This window comes from Heliangelus exortis, chromosome 2 (genome assembly GCF_036169615.1).
Source record: "Heliangelus exortis chromosome 2, bHelExo1.hap1, whole genome shotgun sequence".
NCBI lineage: Eukaryota > Metazoa > Chordata > Aves > Apodiformes > Trochilidae > Heliangelus > Heliangelus exortis.
In genome coordinates, this window is record NC_092423.1 from 101,998,934 (window position 1) to 102,017,383 (window position 18,450).

Here is an 18,450-nt window from a genome sequence, read left to right on the forward strand (position 1 = left end):
CAGGGATCTCTTCTAAATCTTAATTCAACCACCTGTTGAAGCATCTTATCAAGACCTAGCTCCCAGAACTCAGATTTCAACCCAATATAACCTCTTCTGTTTCAGTCTACTAGACTTACAGAGTCAAAATCTTGTCACTGAGAGTCCACGAAGAGTAAGGAGTGGGTGTCCTTGTCCTAACCCCTCAAAATTTCTCACCAGTGATGTCTAGGAGCTATATCACAAAGACCTGCAAAGAACACTCATCTGGTCTTCTCATTGCATCTGCAGGAGAACTTGCCCATGGGCCATCACATTTCCCAGCCCTGAAGTATTTCTAGGAGCCAGTCACTGGAATTCTTAGGGGGACCTAAGACATTCCTCTGAAATTCAGAGTTGCCCACATGGCTTCCTTTAGCCCCTTTAAAAACATTTCAACATAGCAGGACATGGTTAGGTACTTCTGTTCCACTTTTCAGCATTTCTTTAGACATCTAGTTAACCACTGCTAGCATCACTCTCTAAACCAAAATTTCTCACTTCCCTTTATTTTAAGAGCAGAGCTATGTATTCTGCAAAGCTTGTATTCAACAAAATACTCTGTATGCATCCATTTTTAAAGAAAATATTTTATTACATTATGGGAAAAAAGCATAATCATCCAAAGTTCATATTGTTAAAAAAATTGAAAATTTATTTTAGACAGCTTGTCGGTATATTCTGTTCCGCTTGGGAATGATAAGAAGACTCTATATCATTACTAGATATTGCACAGTCTGAAAGAAACAAAAACAAATCACATGATCTTGGGAACCATCTCACATTATGAAAAACCTACAAAGAAAACATAAAAAAAAACCAACCAACACACAATCCTTTCTTTCTACAGTAGCTTTAAGTTTATAATTCTTGGAATGACCATATTCCACTGAAGACCATCTCAGTGACAGGAAGCTTCATTTCAGCAATCCCTTGTGCAAATAAGATTAATAAAAAAAAATAATAATAATGCAGTGAAGTCTCTTGATATCGTGTGGGTGGCAATAACCACACAAGCTGTTAGATCCCTGCCTGGAAAAACAAACGGGGAAGGAGAAGGAAAGGAACTCAGGCCATAAGTTTCGCCTGCAACTCCATCTCTGCCGCCCTTTTGAGTGCAACATCCACCAGTAGCTGAAAACCACTAAAATCCTGGTTAAGGTCTGGTGGGGTTGGAGGAGGAGTGTTGAAGAGCCCGCTCTGTGTATTTGCACCAGGTCCCAGTTTAGATGCATCCTCATGGTAGGACAGGGAGTTATCTGTGAAGCTGTTGGCTGGGGGCTGCTGCAGGTCCGTGGTCAGGCCTACATCAGCTGGCTGGCAAAAGTGGAAAGGGGCGTCCTTCAATGCAGTCACAGTCGTGTGGCAAATCACTGATGGCCGGGCCAGGACTGATCCCGGGGAAGCTGGCTTGGAAGAGGGCACAGTCTTGCCGAGCGGTGCAGCCGTGGGAAGGAAGGCAGTCTCCTCCAGCAAGGGAATGTAGTTCTTTGTGCTGATGGAAGACTCCACCAGGCTGCCCTCAGGAAGCTTGGTCCCTCGCCGTGAGATAGTGAACTGATTCGGGTCTTTGCCATCCTTCCTCAGCATGTCAGGTAAAAGCCTGCGGCGTGCATTGATAAACCAGTTGCAGACCTGGGAATATAATGACATCTTAATTTCTGCGTTCATTCATTTCCAACTATGTGCCATTAGAGTCGTTGAGTTAGATTAATGAATCCCTCCGAGCAGTTTCCTTAACTGCAGAACAAAAGAGAGACCTACTGACAAGTTGTGACATGCCTGGCAAGGGCCCTTCCCTCCTCCAGGCTCTACCCCCAGCTCCCCACTCCTGTTACAGAAAGCCCCGGGATAAGTCTCAAGACTGCTAGCTCCAACAGAGGGGTTTAGCTTTTAACTCTGTGCACACACATTAACCTATTAGCTATTGTTCCCTAGCTTAGGTTAATTAACAACAGGAAAACCTTTTCTCTCTGAAAAGAGCCACTCCTCCCACAAATAGTTACTGATTTTCCTTGTTCAACTGACTGTGTCGACAGACATAACATGAATTACCTCATTTAAGTTTGTCCTTGTTTAAACATCAAACCAGTTTCCTGGGCGATACAGGATAGTTTATAGTTTAATGTGGGGCTTTTTCTGTTTACTACATAAAGATTTTCTTTATGATGTTATATTGAGGAAATTTCACTGTACAGCCAATTACGAAATTTGTACTAACGAATTAACCTGGACAAAAAAAAGCCCAGAAGTGGAATGGAGTGCTCCATAGTTAACACCTCTCAAAACCAAACCTGGGTTTATCCAACTTCTCATGAAGCCACCTGCCCCCAGGGTGGAAAGCAGCAACTGTGGACAACTATTCCACCAAAGACTATCACAGAAGAGAAGAACTATGTATCCAAGGGGCTGCACAGCTGCCAGCAGTATCCCAGGATGAGATTTGATACTAACCACAAAGAAGCCTCATCAGCCCACACTAACACACTTGAGTAGTTCTATCCCATACAGGTTGTTCCGCTGATCCTAATGAAAGTTACCATACACATAATCATTTATGTGCATGTTCTACAAGAATGAGCCTTAAGTTGCAGTTTTAGAAATGAAGAATTACATGTTAAGCTGTGTATCGATCACCATAAAACCTCTGCAGACCATAAAACCTTTTTCTCATAGTAAATTACCCTATACAGACACTTTATATCATTTGGATCTTGATTCTGCAACCTAGCATGCTTCCTCAAATTCATAGCTATCTGTTCTCCTAGAGAAGAATTTTTATTCCCAATGAACAAAGACAATCGTAACACATAATTCATTTGTATTTTTCCTTACAAGTGCCATTGGAAGAGGAGTAACAATAAAAAAAGAATCTCAACATGCAGTGTATACATTTGTATCAGTGACTTAAACACAGGTAAATGAACAAGAGAACAGCTTCTTTTGATGCAAGAACTACTTTTTTTAATACCTGTAGTGTGGAAAGGTGTGTCTGTCGGGATAACAGCGCTTTTTCTTGCTCTGAAGGGTAAGCATTGTATCGGTGCTCATATAGCCAGTCCCGAAGAATCTGCACGGATTCCTTGGGAAGGTTGCCACGTCTCCTCCGTTTGCCTGAGCCAGCAGATGAGGAAAGATCCAGTGGGACATCCATAGTGTCATCATCCTCTGTTTCACTGCCTGATATTGCAACTACACCTACAATTATAAGAAGACAAGAACAATCAGCCTCCTAAATCCATAAACTACTCAGCTCCAGCATTCTACAGTTTGCTTTTTATTACGTTAACTGTCTTTACTATGAATCACAGTATGGCCTCCCATACAGGAGATGTGTCCTTAAGTGTTAACTTATCAAGCTGTAGCTTTTCTGTCAGCTGAACAAGAAGTAGCACCAATGAGCTGTTCCTAGGGTAATTCTTCTCTTCAAACCCTCCTTTACTTGTTCCCCTGGCAACCTTTTCTCTGCTGCATGTTACCAGACAGCTTCTATCTAATACCAATATTGTTAGAATTTGCTTTCTATTATATGCACCCAACACTTTTCTTGAAGGATAACTGACTATCCAGTGGCTGGGCAAAAGCCACTGGTTAAGTTAAAAACACCCCAAGCAATGGGTTGTTTACTTACATGCTGATGCACCTCTTCTGGGAAAGAGAGCTTGTGGATTTTCTAAATTAAAAGCTCATCCTAGGTCTAGTAATAAGAATTAATGGAGTAAGAAAAAAGGGGGAAAATGTGTCTGCTCCCACTGTTGAGTAGATTTTTTTTTTTAGGAAGGAAAAAAAATTACAAGAAGGTGAAAGAACCAGGTGTCTCAGTCATGTAAGAGTCTACCAGTTTATCAGGAGATAGACTGCTGTAATTTAATTACACTTCTGCATCAAAGAACCACGATCACTTCATGTTTGGCTAGGTTTGTTTGTTTGTTTTAAATGTGCTACTTTGCATCCTGATTCTTAATTATTTTCATCTCATGTGGAAATGTGCTACAGTTACAACAAAGGTTCAAGATTTACAAGTTAACTGCAAACCTTTTTCCTTCCATACTATGGAAGGAGCAGATTTCAAAGTTTGATTATCCCTTCTTATATATACACACTACACTACTAGTGACATGAAGATATCGGACGCAAGTAGAACAAAAACAAGTATTCTATTGTTAGGAAGACTACAAAATTACACTTCTTTTGTAGAATATATAAGTCACTGGGGAAAGAAATAGTACTGTAAAGACAATCATGTTTTAAATACTTACCAGGTGTTTAGCTCACCAGCAATTTTAGCAATCTTACAAACTATGTATAAGTTCCAGTAAGATGCTACCCATTTTTAACTAGTAGTATTTAATAGGGTTTTTTCCAGGAAAACTATACAGGTTTTCAGAAGTATTTGCTATAAACTACAGAGGCAAAACAAGCCCATAATTTATCTATGTTTTGAACTTAGATGGGGGGAGGTGGGAGCAGAAGTTTGCTCATTCCTAACATAAAAACTAAAAATCTCAATAATAAAACCAAGTAAAATGTCAAATGTACATTTTTATGTGGGCAACCACCCAGAATTCAAAAATTCTGTTTAAGGAAACAAAGTCAGCCCTAATATACAAGTATGCCCATGAAAGTACAGAACTATATAAAACTATAGTTATATGCCTAAGTAAAGAAAGAATTAATGCCATTTGAAAACAAGCAACAAAACCAAAGACCCACAACACAGAAAGCAAAAAATGTGTGTGCAAGTTTTCCTTAATACTGGGGAAGGAGGTATCAGAAGAGGACCACACTTTCAAACTTCAGCCAAAGCTTGATATGGTAAATTATTCTTGCCTTCCTCTGTTTATGAATAGCTCAAACATCCTTACTTTAGTTTAAGCTGTCCAAATTTCAATGCCTATTTTTGATATGAAAGCATTCCCAGTAGGATGATCAATCTCCAATTTGTCTGGCATAGTTACTTCAGTAACTTACTTCATACTGTTTTCATTCTCCCAACTGCTGATTTATGTAACTAACACACACCAAACTGACATATCAAATTTTTCCTGTGATGATTAGCTACATAAATTATCCAGTCATAGAACAGGAACAATAGGACAATATTTAAATAGCCAACACCAGACAAACTTCAAATGATGTGAACAGGTTCTTATTTCATGTAGAAAGCATGTCAAGTTTGCTTTAAAATGATTCCGAGAAAACTGCTTTGTATTTATCAATGCTTCACGGAAAGTGCTGTCATGCTTGCAACCTAACCTGAGAACATGCCTTGCACAATGGGCTCCTGCAGCCACGAGGAGCACTTCTTGGAACAAAGATCCTGCACAGACAACACGATGGCTCTACAAAGCAGCTCACCCCTTTTAAACTTAATTTTAAAACTAGCTAAAACTAGCCCACGCTATTCAGACAATGTTTTCAAGTGAGCTGTTCTTGTTTGTCAGAAACCAGAAGTGTTGCAGCACTTCAGTGGGTTGGGTTTTTTTGTTTGTTTTTAAATATAATAGGCAACAAAACGGGACTTAAGAAAACAGGGAGAGGCAGTGAGGGCTGGAAACAAGAGGGAAGAGAAGCCAAAAAAAAAAACTACTCCTGTGAGAAAGTTGGGTGTCTAATGGTTTGCAATCCAGATTTATGTGGCATAACGAGAAATCCTCCAGACAAACACACCCCTCCTCCCCATCTGGAGCAACCTCTCCAACAACTAACACACAGCTAAAAGATTCCACAGGAGCCTCTCTGAACTGATTGGAAGGAGAACTTCTAGAACTGTTGCACTTTTTCACATCCCCCTTCAAAAAAAGTGACAAAATTCTGTCTGAAAGCCAGCAGCACAAAAACGTTTCTCTATTTTGCAAACAAGTTATTTTGCTAAAGTAAAAGTTGCCATCTGACTAACCATAACCTACCTAGCAAGAAATGAGTCAACATCTGAGCCTGCCCTTTGACCCGTTCCCTTAGTGTGTCATATTAATTGACACAGTAAGTGACACAAAGCAGGTTTTGGTTAAGCAGGAAACCCAGCATAGTACAACTTCTCCTCATCTAAATGAGCTCATTTAAATAGACGATCAGCCCTCTTAACTTGTGGAAGGTCTCTCCGTCGCCTGTACAGAGGGAGCAGCAACAGGAAGTCAGGGCTAGAAATCTCGCACTACCCCAGCTGATATTTTTTTTACTAGAGCAGGAGCCACGTTGTTGCTGTCAGGGCTCTGTTTTCATTAAAGCATTCCTGCTGATTACAACCCTGCTTTGTTTTTCCGTCTTGTTAGTAATCAGGCTATTCGCTGCTGGTTTCCTGTTTTAACAGGGCCCAACTGAAAAGGCTTCTGGCTGGGCTCCACGACTGGACCATTGGCTTACTGCTCTTTACACTCAGAATAAAGGCTTGTGGATGTGAGTAGCCCCAGCTGACCTACTAATTTATTTTGTCTTGGAAGCAGGCTAGCACCAGGTTATTTTATGTCTCCTCCTAAATAGGTTTAATCTAAACAGAAAAACTGTTTTACAGGACTAAATTAAAGCAGCCCGAATTAATCTGCAGAGAGGACTGGGGGAAAATAATAATAATAAAAAAAAAACACAACAAAAACTCAGTTCTCCGCTCCTTCCATCACCACTTAGATGAGCAGTCCACACATATAATCACTGAAGAACTACATGATCAGTATCCCTTCTTTATAAATTTATCCTCGTGGCTTCCCAGCTGAAGTCATGTACATGACTGAATGTACTGTTGCACAGCCCAGAAGACTTTACAAGTCCACATGTAATCAGCTCAGGGAAGATTACACCTAGGATCTCGAGTCAAGGCTCAACACCCAACCATTAACAGCTTGAAACAACTTGAGTAGAAGTACAGTGATGACTAAAGTCGATTTCAAAATTAACTACTGCTACTTAAGACAGCATGCTGAAATACTTTCAAGGGGAGGAGAAAGTATTTAGAGAGGATGATACAAATTAAATGGAAGTTAAGCAAATGAAAAACTTAAACTGAGTCTCAAGAAAAAGAAAAAAGAAAAAAAAAAAGCAAACAAAAAAACCCCCACACCAACAACCATCCCATTGTGTCGAGGAAAGGCTTCACAGAGGAAGTGGCAGAAGTGGCAATTGTTATTCAAAACAGGACAAAGTATACCACAAGGAACAATCTCTGCCCTCCAGAGAGGAGACAGACAAAAATCACCTTACAGAAAACCTCTCACCCCCTTAGGGTTCTCTGAATTTCTTAAGCTGGATTCTTTTTATGAGCACAGATAAACAGAACCAGTTCCCGTACACGGCCCCGATCTTGTTGTAACCAAGTTCAGTAAGATTCCTCACATGTATAAACTTGAGCACATGCCTGTGTCTTTGCGAGATTGTATTCTAAATCAGCTAATTAACAAGCTGAATATGTTCAGTGTGATTGCTATCACCTTATTTTTTGTAAATGAAACTATCCACAGAGGAGTTCCTCGGGGGGTAAATGCACAGATTAAGAAAAAAAAAAAAAAAAACAAACAAAAACTCAAAAACACCCTACTGCCCTCCCCACTAACCCAGCACACAAAGAAACCTAACTTAAATTCGATTTTAAAACACCAACAAAAATAAATTAACTTTCAAATTATTAATAAGTCAACATGAGCTACAAGAATGTAGAAGGGAATTTCCACAGTAAAACACGACACTTTTTTCCTCAGAAAAAAGTTTTATAATTGAGGAACCAGTTTGTTTTCCTCTGCATTTTACAGCTTGTGATCTATCACTACTAAAGCAACCAGACTTGGCTGTGCTATACTTTTTTTACTTATTTATTAAAACGGTATTTTTCTAGGAGTGCAAGTAACAAAGTCACTCTTTGAGACTTCTTGAAGGAGCTTCAAATGCCGGAAGGTAACAAATAACTACAAGCCCAACCTTTAATAAAACAAATGTACCCTAGCCTTAACATCCTTCTTTAAAGTTTCTCCTTTTGTCCCTGACACTTTTTAATTTCTGCCACGAAAACCCCAGGCCCATGGCCCCTCTCAAAAGTTCTCCCTCCCGCCTGTCACCTTTCATTGTTTCCATTGTTTCAGCCCAGGACTTGAAATCCTCAAAGCAGATCTCACACATCTACACACAGAGACAAAGCCCTACACATGCATACCTAGAAACTACGTCAGCGTTCTTCACACGCATTTATTTCGGGGGTGGCAAGAACAACAGTTGAAAGTGCGGGGAGTTTGGTATTTCACCAACCAGCAGCTGCCCTCGGGGAGAGAAGTCTGAACAATGGAAGCAACAGCAGACAGGAAACCAGCTCACCACTGCTGTGCAAATAGGGAGCATAGGAATGTCCTAAAAATAACTGGGCTAAATTAATTCAGTGAAACCATAAAAAAAGAAGAAAGGGGGGAAAAATCCAAACCAATAACTAACCAACCCTGACTGCAATGAGGTTAAGAATCTCAGCCTACCTAAGACGACCGAAACATTTTAAAGTCAATGCTGTCACTGTCTCCAGGCACAGATGGCCGAGCTTGGTATGCAGCACATGTTGTAATCTAAAAATCCGTGCAGTTCGCTCGCAGGCTGAAACGCGCCGCGTTCTCCTACGGGAACTCGAAATGTTTCCTTGCTAAACACCACCCTGCCCGCTCTTTAAACTTCGTCTTTGTGGCTTAATTCCCTTTGTGTGTTTGCTCTTCTTAGACGAGTTGCACGTCCCAAGCTCCTTACGAGGGCTACAAACCATATTAGTACATGACGTTTCCAGCAGTCCAATGATTTCACGAACTACATATGCATTAATTGCTCCAAGGATATTAACAATGAGCGAGGTTGCTCTGCTAGAGCTGCAGGAATGTGTACTAGGGGGAAAACAGCACAACTCTGGAGTACTGAACATGCGCACTGCTCCCCACTAACCCTCCACTTTGGGCAGTTTAATGGGTCTTTCGGTGCAAAACACCATCATCCGCGCCACCGACTGTTGGTAAATCCCAAGTGAAAAGATACTGCTTTGCTATAAACTTCTTTTCAGCCTTCCTCCCGCAGATGTGTTAAACCTGAAAGCATGCTCCGCGTCTTTGTGGCCAAGCTCTAATTTAAAGGCACTTAAAAGCGCCACAAGTGCAGAGTAACAATCATATAACTAGAAAGTTTGTACACTAGCACAAAGAAAACTCAAAGAGTCTTATTTTTCAGTGAAGGAAAGAAAAAAAAAGTCTTCCTCCTTTTAACCCTGTGTCCAAACTTTTCTAACTTTCCCCCCCCCCCCTCCTTGTTTTATGGGACAAAAGGGAAAGGAAAAGCATCAACTTTCACGAACCAACGCAGCCAAGGGCGCCGACAGGGTCTGAGACCCTCTGGTAGAGTTCCCCCCCACCCCCCCTAGCCCCAGGCTGCCGTGCCCGCTCCCCCCGCGCCACCGCGAACAAAGAGTCGCGACGCTCGGAGCTGCTGGCAGCCTCACTTCCCTGGCCCCAAGTTGGGAAGACGACCCAGACCCTAGCCCCCCTGTCCCCGTTACCGGGACGGCGGGACTCCGTGCAGAAAGGCTAAAAACAAACAAAATTTTAAAAAAGCTTTTTAGCAGAGGTTACGGGCAAGAGGGTTGGCGGAGGTAGAGAAAACAAAACTTCGCGGAGGCACAAAGCGGGTGGCTAGAGGTTTTTGACAAGGAGCCAGCGGCGTGAAGAGGCAGCCGCCTCCAAACAACAAACCCGCATGTTTTGTCTGGGAGCGGAGCATCCACTGCCATCTTCAACGAGAGCTCGGCCGGGGGGGGCAGTAAGGAGAAAGCGGCCGAGAAGAAAAACAGTCTCTGGCTTAACAAAAGCACACCCTCACTCCCCGTAACCCCTCCAACCATTCCTCTGGGGAGAGGAGCAGCACAGGGCACCCCGCTTTCTCCCAACAGTGAGTACGTCCCATTACAACTACCTTTTTTACTTTTCATCTTGATCGCCAGGACCGAGGCGCCACTGCCGCCGGACACCCCGCACACAGACCCAAGTTTCTCTCCCTTTGCCGGAGACGCTGCTCCCCCTTGAAACTCGACGAGGAGGAGAAGGGAGGCGACGACGAAGTAGAAACACCGCCGTGGAGCCAGGCACCTAGTCCAGTGCCGCGCTGCTGTCAGCGTGAGCCGCAATGCTCTGTGTCCCGGAGTAGGGGGGGTTCTGGTACGGCCGCTGCCGGGGTGGGCTTCCCTCCCCCCTTCCCTTTGTTCCTTTCTGCCGGCGATTGGCCCTAGCTCGCTAAAGTGAGGAAAGGCACGGGAGGAAAAGGTACACAGCGCCCACCCTCCCCCTCCTCCCCGCAGTGAGTACGGGAGAGTAACCGAGCGCTGCTCTGGCACTCACGGCTGCCGCACTGCCTCCTCCTCCTCCTCCTCTCTCCTCCCCTCCCGGGCTGCTCTGGCTCTGTCAGACAGAAGGGGTGGGACGGGCCAGAGGCGGGGGGGTGTCGGCCCGTAGCCACTCGCTCATGCACACACCACAGCGGCGGCGGGGGGAGTCTTCTGTGTCCCCCGCTCCCTCGCCTTTCTTCTAGGGAGACGTTTGATCATTAAACTGGAAGAAGAAGGGGACGGGGGACGGGGGAGGGGGGAAAAGATTTTGACAGCTGTCCTTGACTAGCCTCCTCCTGTTGCTGCCGGATGAACCACCCACTCCTTCGTGTGAATAGAGAGGAAAAGAAAGGAGAGTACATACGGCAGGAGAAGTAGCCCTCCGAAGAGCAGTAGGCCGGGTCTCGCCTCCCCTGGAGGCCCCCTCTCCTCCCCCGGTGGGGGCTGATTTGCCTTCTGCTCTCCCCTCCCAGCCTTTCCCGGTGGCAGCGAAAGAGCCCCGTCTGCCGTCGCTGGCCAGCCTCGCCCGCGGGAGAAGGCGAGCCCCGTTTCTGGGCTTATTTTTTACATGAGTTCGTAAAGGTTGTTTTCCTTCCCCCAGCCCGGTGTATTTAGCTGCAACACATGCTTATAGCTGTAAAAGAGAAGTCTCACAGCTTGACTCATCCCTCTTAGGCGACCACGTGGTGCAGCAACAGTTTATTTTCCTCCGGGATGAGAAACGCAGGACTGGGAAGCCGACCCTTGGCAGGGGGCACGGCCTAGCTTCCCACCGTGAGGCGGGGAAAGTCCCCCTGGAACTGGAGGGAAGCCGCCAGGTCCCGACTCTCCCCCCCCACCCCCGATCTCCGGTCCCTGCTAAAGCCCGGTGCCCCGCGGCGCCGGGTGTTTACTTCACAGTCCTCAACGCTGAGCTGCGGGCTGAGATTTCACGCGTCAAGGCTTTGGCGTGGAAAGTTAAAATGAGCCACCGTGCCTCGAAACGCACATAAGGATGCGGTGTGTTTTGGTTTTTTTTTTCTTACGCACGGGAGCGTGTGTATTGATAGTACTGCACCACCACATGCTGGGCTGTTTGTGGACGAGGAAGGCGCGGGGGCAAGCGCCGGAGGTTGAGAAGCAAACGCTTTAAAAACGGCTGATGAAATAATGAATTCCTCCGGCTCCTTCCTTCCCCCACCTTCCTGCTCGGCGGCGCGGACATTCACACAAACGCGCATTCACAGCCGAAGGGAAAGCACCAGCGCTTTAACAGCAAATCCTCCCCAAGTACCTTGTAACTATTTTTATGTGGCGTAATTACAGCGACCTTGCTGGAGATAAAACAGCTGTTACATCCTGAAGGGGGGAGACGTCTGCTCGGGGGTTGGGGAGGGCGGCTGGTGACTCATGTCAGTTAACAAAGCAGTGGTGTTGGCTGTTTAGGTTCGTGGCTGGTCCCGGCGTGCCCGGCTGTAGGGCAGGGGGCTGGGCCGAACCGAACCGGAGGCAGTGACTCACGGCACCGCAGTGAAGCCAGGGCTGAAGTCAGGCGGGCGGTTGTGCCGAGCGGCGCTAACTGAGCGCCCGCCGGCGGCGGCGCGAGCCGGGCCCGTTACCCGCCGGCCAACCGCCCTCCAACCGCCGGCCGGTGTGTGGGGGGGGAGGAGGGCAGGGGAGTAACCGCCTTCCCGCCGCCGTGCCGGTGTCACCCCTCGGTTGAGTCCAGTTCGGTTCTGCCCGCCGGGCACCGGTGAGGGAGTTCGGTGCTGCTGCGCCCTACGGCGACAGCTCGGGAGGACGGGGGCTCGCCCAAGGGCATGTGGCGTTTAATGTGACAAGTAGTGAGCTGTGTCTCCGAGGGACTGGTGACTCAAGGGTGGGGGGCGGGGGTGTGCACGCACGCCGCCGTTTGTTTTGGGTTTGTTTTTTGTTTGGGTTTTTTTTTTTTTTTTTTTTTTTTTTTTTTTGCTATTGCTGTTGTTTTTCTGTTTTGTTTCTGTTGTTGAAAGCCCTGTTTGCCAGCTGTGAGGGCTGACTCTTCAAAGTGGTGTTTTGAGCGTCCAGGGATGGGCCATGCCAAAAAAAGTAATTACGGGAAGTTAACAAAGGACACGTCAAGGATTTGAAGAGGTTTCCCTTTCTCCACACCGCCCAAGACGCCCCACGCTTGCTTATTGTCCTTGAGACTGCTGGCAAATTTGTGAAAAAAAAAAACTTTTTTTTTTTTTTTTTTTTAGGTTTGGTTGGTTTGGTTGGTTGGTGGTTTGTTTGTTTTTTTTTTCTTTTGTTTGCGTGCTTGGTTTTCAATGATTCTTTAGCTAGGTAGTGTATGAGGGAAAAAAAAATTATTTTCACACTGAGTTCAGGCTCACTTTTAAGATTTTTAGAAACAGCCTTTTAAATTATGCTGGACCGTGGGTTCCTAGGAATTTTCTCAAACGATGGTAGCAGAAGATTAGTTTTTAATTTAATGTGACAGCTCTAATGCTAGTAGGAGCAGACAGTGGACCCGTGGGTGCTCATTCCTAGCTCCCTGGGTACAAAATGCACAGAGGGACGGGTTTTTTTTAACCATGTTACTCTGTGGATGTATAGAGTAAAACCTCCACATTCCTGAAATAAGGTTGTCTCTTAATAGAGGGCAGGCGATTTTTCTTACCTGTCTTGAGCTCAAATTAAGGAACAGAACAACTTGATTTTACAAATTGTGCAGTAACCTAGTGACCCATAAGCTGATGATGGGTGTTGGTATTGGCTGCCACTTGCAGGCATAAGTAGGTGGTATGAAAGGTAATCTGTAACTTTCCACAGTTTTTCTTTACCCTTTGCGTGTTGGCAATGCTGTGTTTTTTACTATTACTTAATTTGCTGGAGCTGCATCAGCACTAATAACCATTGTCTCACAAGCATTTCTTACTGCTCACTGGGCAACTTTGGCAACTTTGCAGCTCCTTGGGTAAGTAGTGGCTTACATGTGCATCAAGATACATCTGTGCCAACAGGTTTGAACAGCTTGCTTTAGTCAGAGCAAGTTCAGCTCTGTCAGGGCCCATCTGCATAGACATGCTGTAAGTATTTGTAAAGCTGGATTCCAAGAAGGGAGAGAAATGAAACTGGAGGGGCTTTATATTTAATTGATCAGTGATTGTCATAGGGTTGTCAATATTCATTGGTTCTGTTCTGTCACACTGCCACATGTGATGTCTTGCAGGACAAATCATATGTTTCTTGCTTTACAAGTGCACTTTGCTTTGAGATTCTGGGACCGTTTGCCAAACTACTGCTAGAGTATCCAAGGCCATGCTTGGGGCACAGAAGAAACTCCTAAAGGAAGTACTCAGGTAAATCAGGACCTAGGATCATCTCAGACTTGTGGATGTTTGTTATCTTAGTCTGTTTGTTCCAGTCTCCCATTAAACTGGAGAGTATATTTTTTCCCCACTTTATAGAATGTTCTGAAAATAAACCCATTGATCTTTCTGGAATGTTCAGATGTCATTGAAGTGTTTACGAGAAAATTTATTCCTTTCTCTTCAGAACAGAATTGAGTAGCACACAGTAAGCTAAATAGGAGATACCCTCAGCAATAAGAATAGCAGTGTAACAACTATTCTTTCAGTTAATAAATCTGTTCTATCCATGGAAGAACAGGAATCTTTGCTTTCTGAGATTTTTTTTTTCACTCAATCTCTTTTACTCCCAGCATTTGATCATTGTGTTCTTTCCCAAGTGTTTTTAGTCCTGCAATATTCCATCTTTTCATTAAAGGTGACTTATGCTGCATACAGTATTCTAAGCAAGGTTATGCCTCTGATTACAATATATATGTATTTTATATTACTTCCTGACCTATTTCTTATGGAATCCAGCATGTAAGGCTTTATATCTGGCTGCTGCTACATACTGAGCATGGGGCTCTATCAACTTTAGAGGCTAAATAGCTCATTTGAAGTTTCGTATTGTTCACAGTGCTGAATTTCTTTTGTCATTGCATTGTTCATTCATGTAACAGATATCACACTGCTGGTACTCAAAATTCTCCCTTTTCCCAAATGTATCTGTCATAGCTGTGGACTCTAGCACCTCAGCTGTCTATTTCTCCATCTCTCATTGGTCTGAGTTTAATATGTTAAAGAACACTAAAGTGAGCATAGAACCCAGAAGCACCTTGCTGTTTTCCTTTTGTCATAATAAAACACAGCCATTTAATCTAACACTTTGATTCTTGTGCTGCACCTGATATTAATTCATGATAATAATTTCCTTTTTTTCCCTTAGCATCCTAGTTTCTCCAGTAGCTCCTTGAATGGAACCTTGTCAGAAACCTTTTTGGAAATCTAAATAAATTATGCCAACCAGCTGTGCTCCCATAAATTAGAGCTCACTTGTGCAAGGGCAAAAAGGGTATATCAAAGTTGTGAAAAGGATCCTAAGACTTCAGAACTTCTACATAATAGATTCTGCAACTTGATAATGCTTTTCACTTTTTTACGTGGGCATTCTTGTGGTTATCAAAGATCAAATGAGAACAAAAGCCCCAGGAATTCCCTATGGTAGAATCACACTGACTTCTGACTGGTACAACCTCAGCTTGCAGGATTTTGGTTCTCATCATGGGTTTTAGTACAGGTTCAAGGCAATGGGCAGTAGTTATAACTGGTGAGTGAGGATCAGCCATGGAAGTGATTTGTGCTTGCCACTGGGGTTTCCACATATTTACTGGTGAAGGGGAGCAATGGCTGCTTTAAGCAGATTCTAACACCGAGTCTCTCTGGGGCCTCCTTCAACTCTTCCCTTGCTCCCTCACTTCCACATGATTATTGCCTGTGTCTGTGCCTCAGTACATAAGCATATGGGAAAAGAATGTTATGATTACTATAGGGGCAACTTAATTATATGCTATAATGTTAGTTATGATTATAAGACAATGAAAAACTTCATAAGTGGCGTAATCACATGCTCTGAGACTAAAAGCTGTGCAGATACTCTGAAGAAAGGTTTATGAAACATGCATTAACGTAAAAGCAATTTCTTCTCTATGGTTTGAAGTCAGACCACAGTGTAAAGTTAAAATTTTTTTATAAGTGAATTATAGGTTTAATCTTGCTTGGAGTAATTGTGTTCCCTTTCAGGTTTTAACCTTAAATAAAAGTTTGACAAGTAACAGACCTTGCGTATGCTATCCAGTTAAGCAGAAGTTATTTTTTTGTCCGCCACAGGTGCATCTTGTGATTGCTTTACCCTGCTGTGGTGTTCTAGCTCTGTTGTTTGAATATGGTTGGTGGGGGTTTTTTTGGTTTGTTTTTTTTTTTTGGTTGGTTGGGTTTTTTTGGTGTTTGGTTTTTTTTTTTGTTTGTTTTTTTTGTGGCACATTGGTGAGCATATCAAAATCAGTATGATAAATGACATGATCTTTGATAACCTGTGCTTAGCTCAAGAGTCACAGAATTATTGAGGCTGGAAAAGACCTCTGAGACTATCAAGTCCAGCCTATGACTTACCACCACCACATCATCTAGGCCATGACACTAAGTGCCACATCCATCCTCAGGGACCGTGACCCCACCCTTCCCTGGGCAGTGGCTTTCCAATGTCTGATCATCCTGTGACTAATTGCCTTGTATAAGAGTCCAACCCCCACCTGACTATAACCTCCCTTCAGGTAGTTGTAGAGAGTTATAAGGTCTCCCCTGAGTCTCCTCTTCAACTTGGGGCATGCAAGGGAAGAGATCCCCTTTTCCTGAAATGTGAAACTATGGGGGCAGTTTTGCAATTTATGTAATCAGTTCTCGCTTATCAGTAAGAAGTTAAGCAAGTAAAGCAAGTATAGCTGACCAAAAAAAAAAAAAAAAAAAAAAAAGGGTTTTGGGGGGGGGGGGTGTTCTGTGTTAATTGTGGGGTGACTAAATTGCCTTTACCACAGCCAGGTTAGCCTGAAGATGAGGCAGGAGGCTTACTGTGAGGTGGTCAGAGCAAGAGTGGCCTTGATTAGCTGACCTTGTTTGTCTAAATAATGGAATGACTATCTCTACTAGAGGTTTTGCATAAGCAAAGTATATCTAATTGTACAAAAATCACCCTGTAAAACAACAAAAACAAAGCCTAAGAGATATCTACACCTGATAGCTGGTATTTTTTTTCAGGGCAGAATGTTAATTTAAAATGAAGTAACTGTGTTAACTCTATCTGGACACTTTTATTCTGTTTAGTGTAGTATACTCAAAGTAAAGTAATGGTCATACAAGTGTTTGTGTGATTGAGTCTACACTAAGAGTATGTTTTGTGTTTTTAAGAATTATATTTCAGGAACAGTCTCAAGTTATTTTTGTACAAGACAAGGTTATGTTTCACTTGCAGAAGGATAAAGAAATTCAGTCATAATGAGTGTAATGTATTATTTATTATTATACTAAATATTATTTGGTCTAACAAGAAATAATAATTAGTTTTCTTTAAAAGAAGAACCTAACTTGGAATTCTAGTTAGGACTTGTGAACTAAGGAAGTGGTGGTAGCACAAACCAATAAAAGCAAAGACAATTATTAGGGATGAAAAGGCTCAGAAGGTTGACTCCTTGCAAGCTTGATTAATATTTGGGGGAAAAGAAAGTTCTTGCTGAAGACACACTGTTGCCATTCCCTTTATTTAGGGTAAAAGACTTCGAAAATAAGAATGTCTTTGGGGGCTGGAGATTTTTTCATGTATTTTTATAAATGTGGATATTACTTGTTAGGTATAATAGTATAGAAAAAACTATTCGATAATAACCTTGTATTCAACAAAGATTGAAAAGGATGCAGGCTAATTTTAAAAATAGTGAGAGTTTATGACAGGCCACAATTAAATATTGCATATTGAATTCAGAAAAGCTTTCACTGCTGTCTGTGCTGTACCTGCTCTGAATATGTGTTGGGAGCTTTATTTTAAGTTGTCAACTTTGTACTTTTATAGGTATTGCATCCACTTAATTATTTTTGCTGCTGTGATTGTTTTGTTAATCTCCCATTTTACCAGTGAGCTGTTCTTTTCATCTGGGGGTAGCCATGAAAAATGTTTGACTGAAAAAAAGTGTTAAGTTTTCACTGTTGTAAAAGATGTGTAAAGTTTTTAAAGAGACAGGTAATGGGTGTTGGCTACCTTTCTATAAAAATCACAGATACAGCCTGAGGCCTTCATCTTCTCAAGGCAAATGAATGCTGTGATGATTTGGGACTGTGCCTGTATACAGTTATGATTTAGGGGACTGAGGGCACCTCTAATTTTAGATCACTAATCCTGCATGTGGCCCATCAGAGTGTAAATACCAGGAGGCAACCACAGTTGTGTTGATTTTTTGGGGAAGGATCACACAGCAATTAGGTGAGGGCTTTCACTCTTTCTACTCCACCTCAGTACTTTTGTACTAGGGAAAATAGGTCAGATGTCTGTGCCTGATTTTAAAACCCAAATCCTAAAGGTCTGCAGATAAAGAAAGTAGGATAAGTTAGGGAAGAGAAACAGGAGTATATACTCCCTATGTTTTGGTAATGCTGAGGTTTCTGCATGAGGCTTTCTGTTCTCTATATAGCATGCTCTTTCTACAAAAGGTCTTCAAGCCCTTAATTTGGACAGACTTTGGGTGGGTCTAGCCTGATGTAGAGAAATGGCTACTGCTAACTGAAAAAAAGGAGCCAGTTTAGCCAAAACAAGGAAAAAAAAAGAAAAAAGAACCTATGCATCTCGAGAAAAATGAGCTTTTTATTTAAATCATATTTTGTTTACATCAGCCTATACTTTGGGAATGCTGAAGTAGAATGATGCAGCCCTGCATAATTGTAATTTTCAGTTTGTTTGTTTGCCTTTTAAACTATGATTTGTTGGTGAAGTGTGAATTATAACCTAGGAGCACCTCCAGAACTGAGTTTTTGGAACTTGGCACTTAAAGATACAAGTATTCCAGGCAGTCCATGAACGTCTTAAGAACACTAGCTTGTTTTGTAAAGGCCTTCTGTCACCAAGTAGTTACTTGCTTACTGTCACCAAATAATCTTTCAGAATGTCAGAAAATGAACATGAGGCCTCATGGATCTCAAAATGCAGTGACTCCTTGGATATTCATCTTGGGGACAGTATGGGAAATGTGATGT

General features: G+C 43.0%; 1 protein-coding gene across 1 annotated transcript; it reads right to left on the bottom strand.

Moving 5' to 3' along the window:
• Positions 1-592: 592 nt before the first annotated feature.
• Positions 593-10,400, bottom strand: TGIF1 (TGFB induced factor homeobox 1). The gene is made up of 3 exons (XM_071737233.1): positions 9,934-10,400; positions 2,990-3,216; positions 593-1,653 (listed from the first exon to the last, which is right to left on the bottom strand). Exons 1-3 carry the CDS (start codon positions 9,947-9,949, stop codon positions 1,087-1,089), a joined length of 810 nt encoding a protein of 269 aa, XP_071593334.1. The 5' UTR covers positions 9,950-10,400; the 3' UTR covers positions 593-1,086.
• Positions 10,401-18,450: the final 8,050 nt, after the last annotated feature.

Excerpts from the sequence above, each read along its gene's own strand:
- TGIF1 (XM_071737233.1), bottom strand. Across the intron at positions 1,654-2,989 it reads CACACCTTTCCACACTACAG|GTCTGCAACTGGTTTATCAA; the intron begins GTATTAAAAAAA and ends TTATATTCCCAG.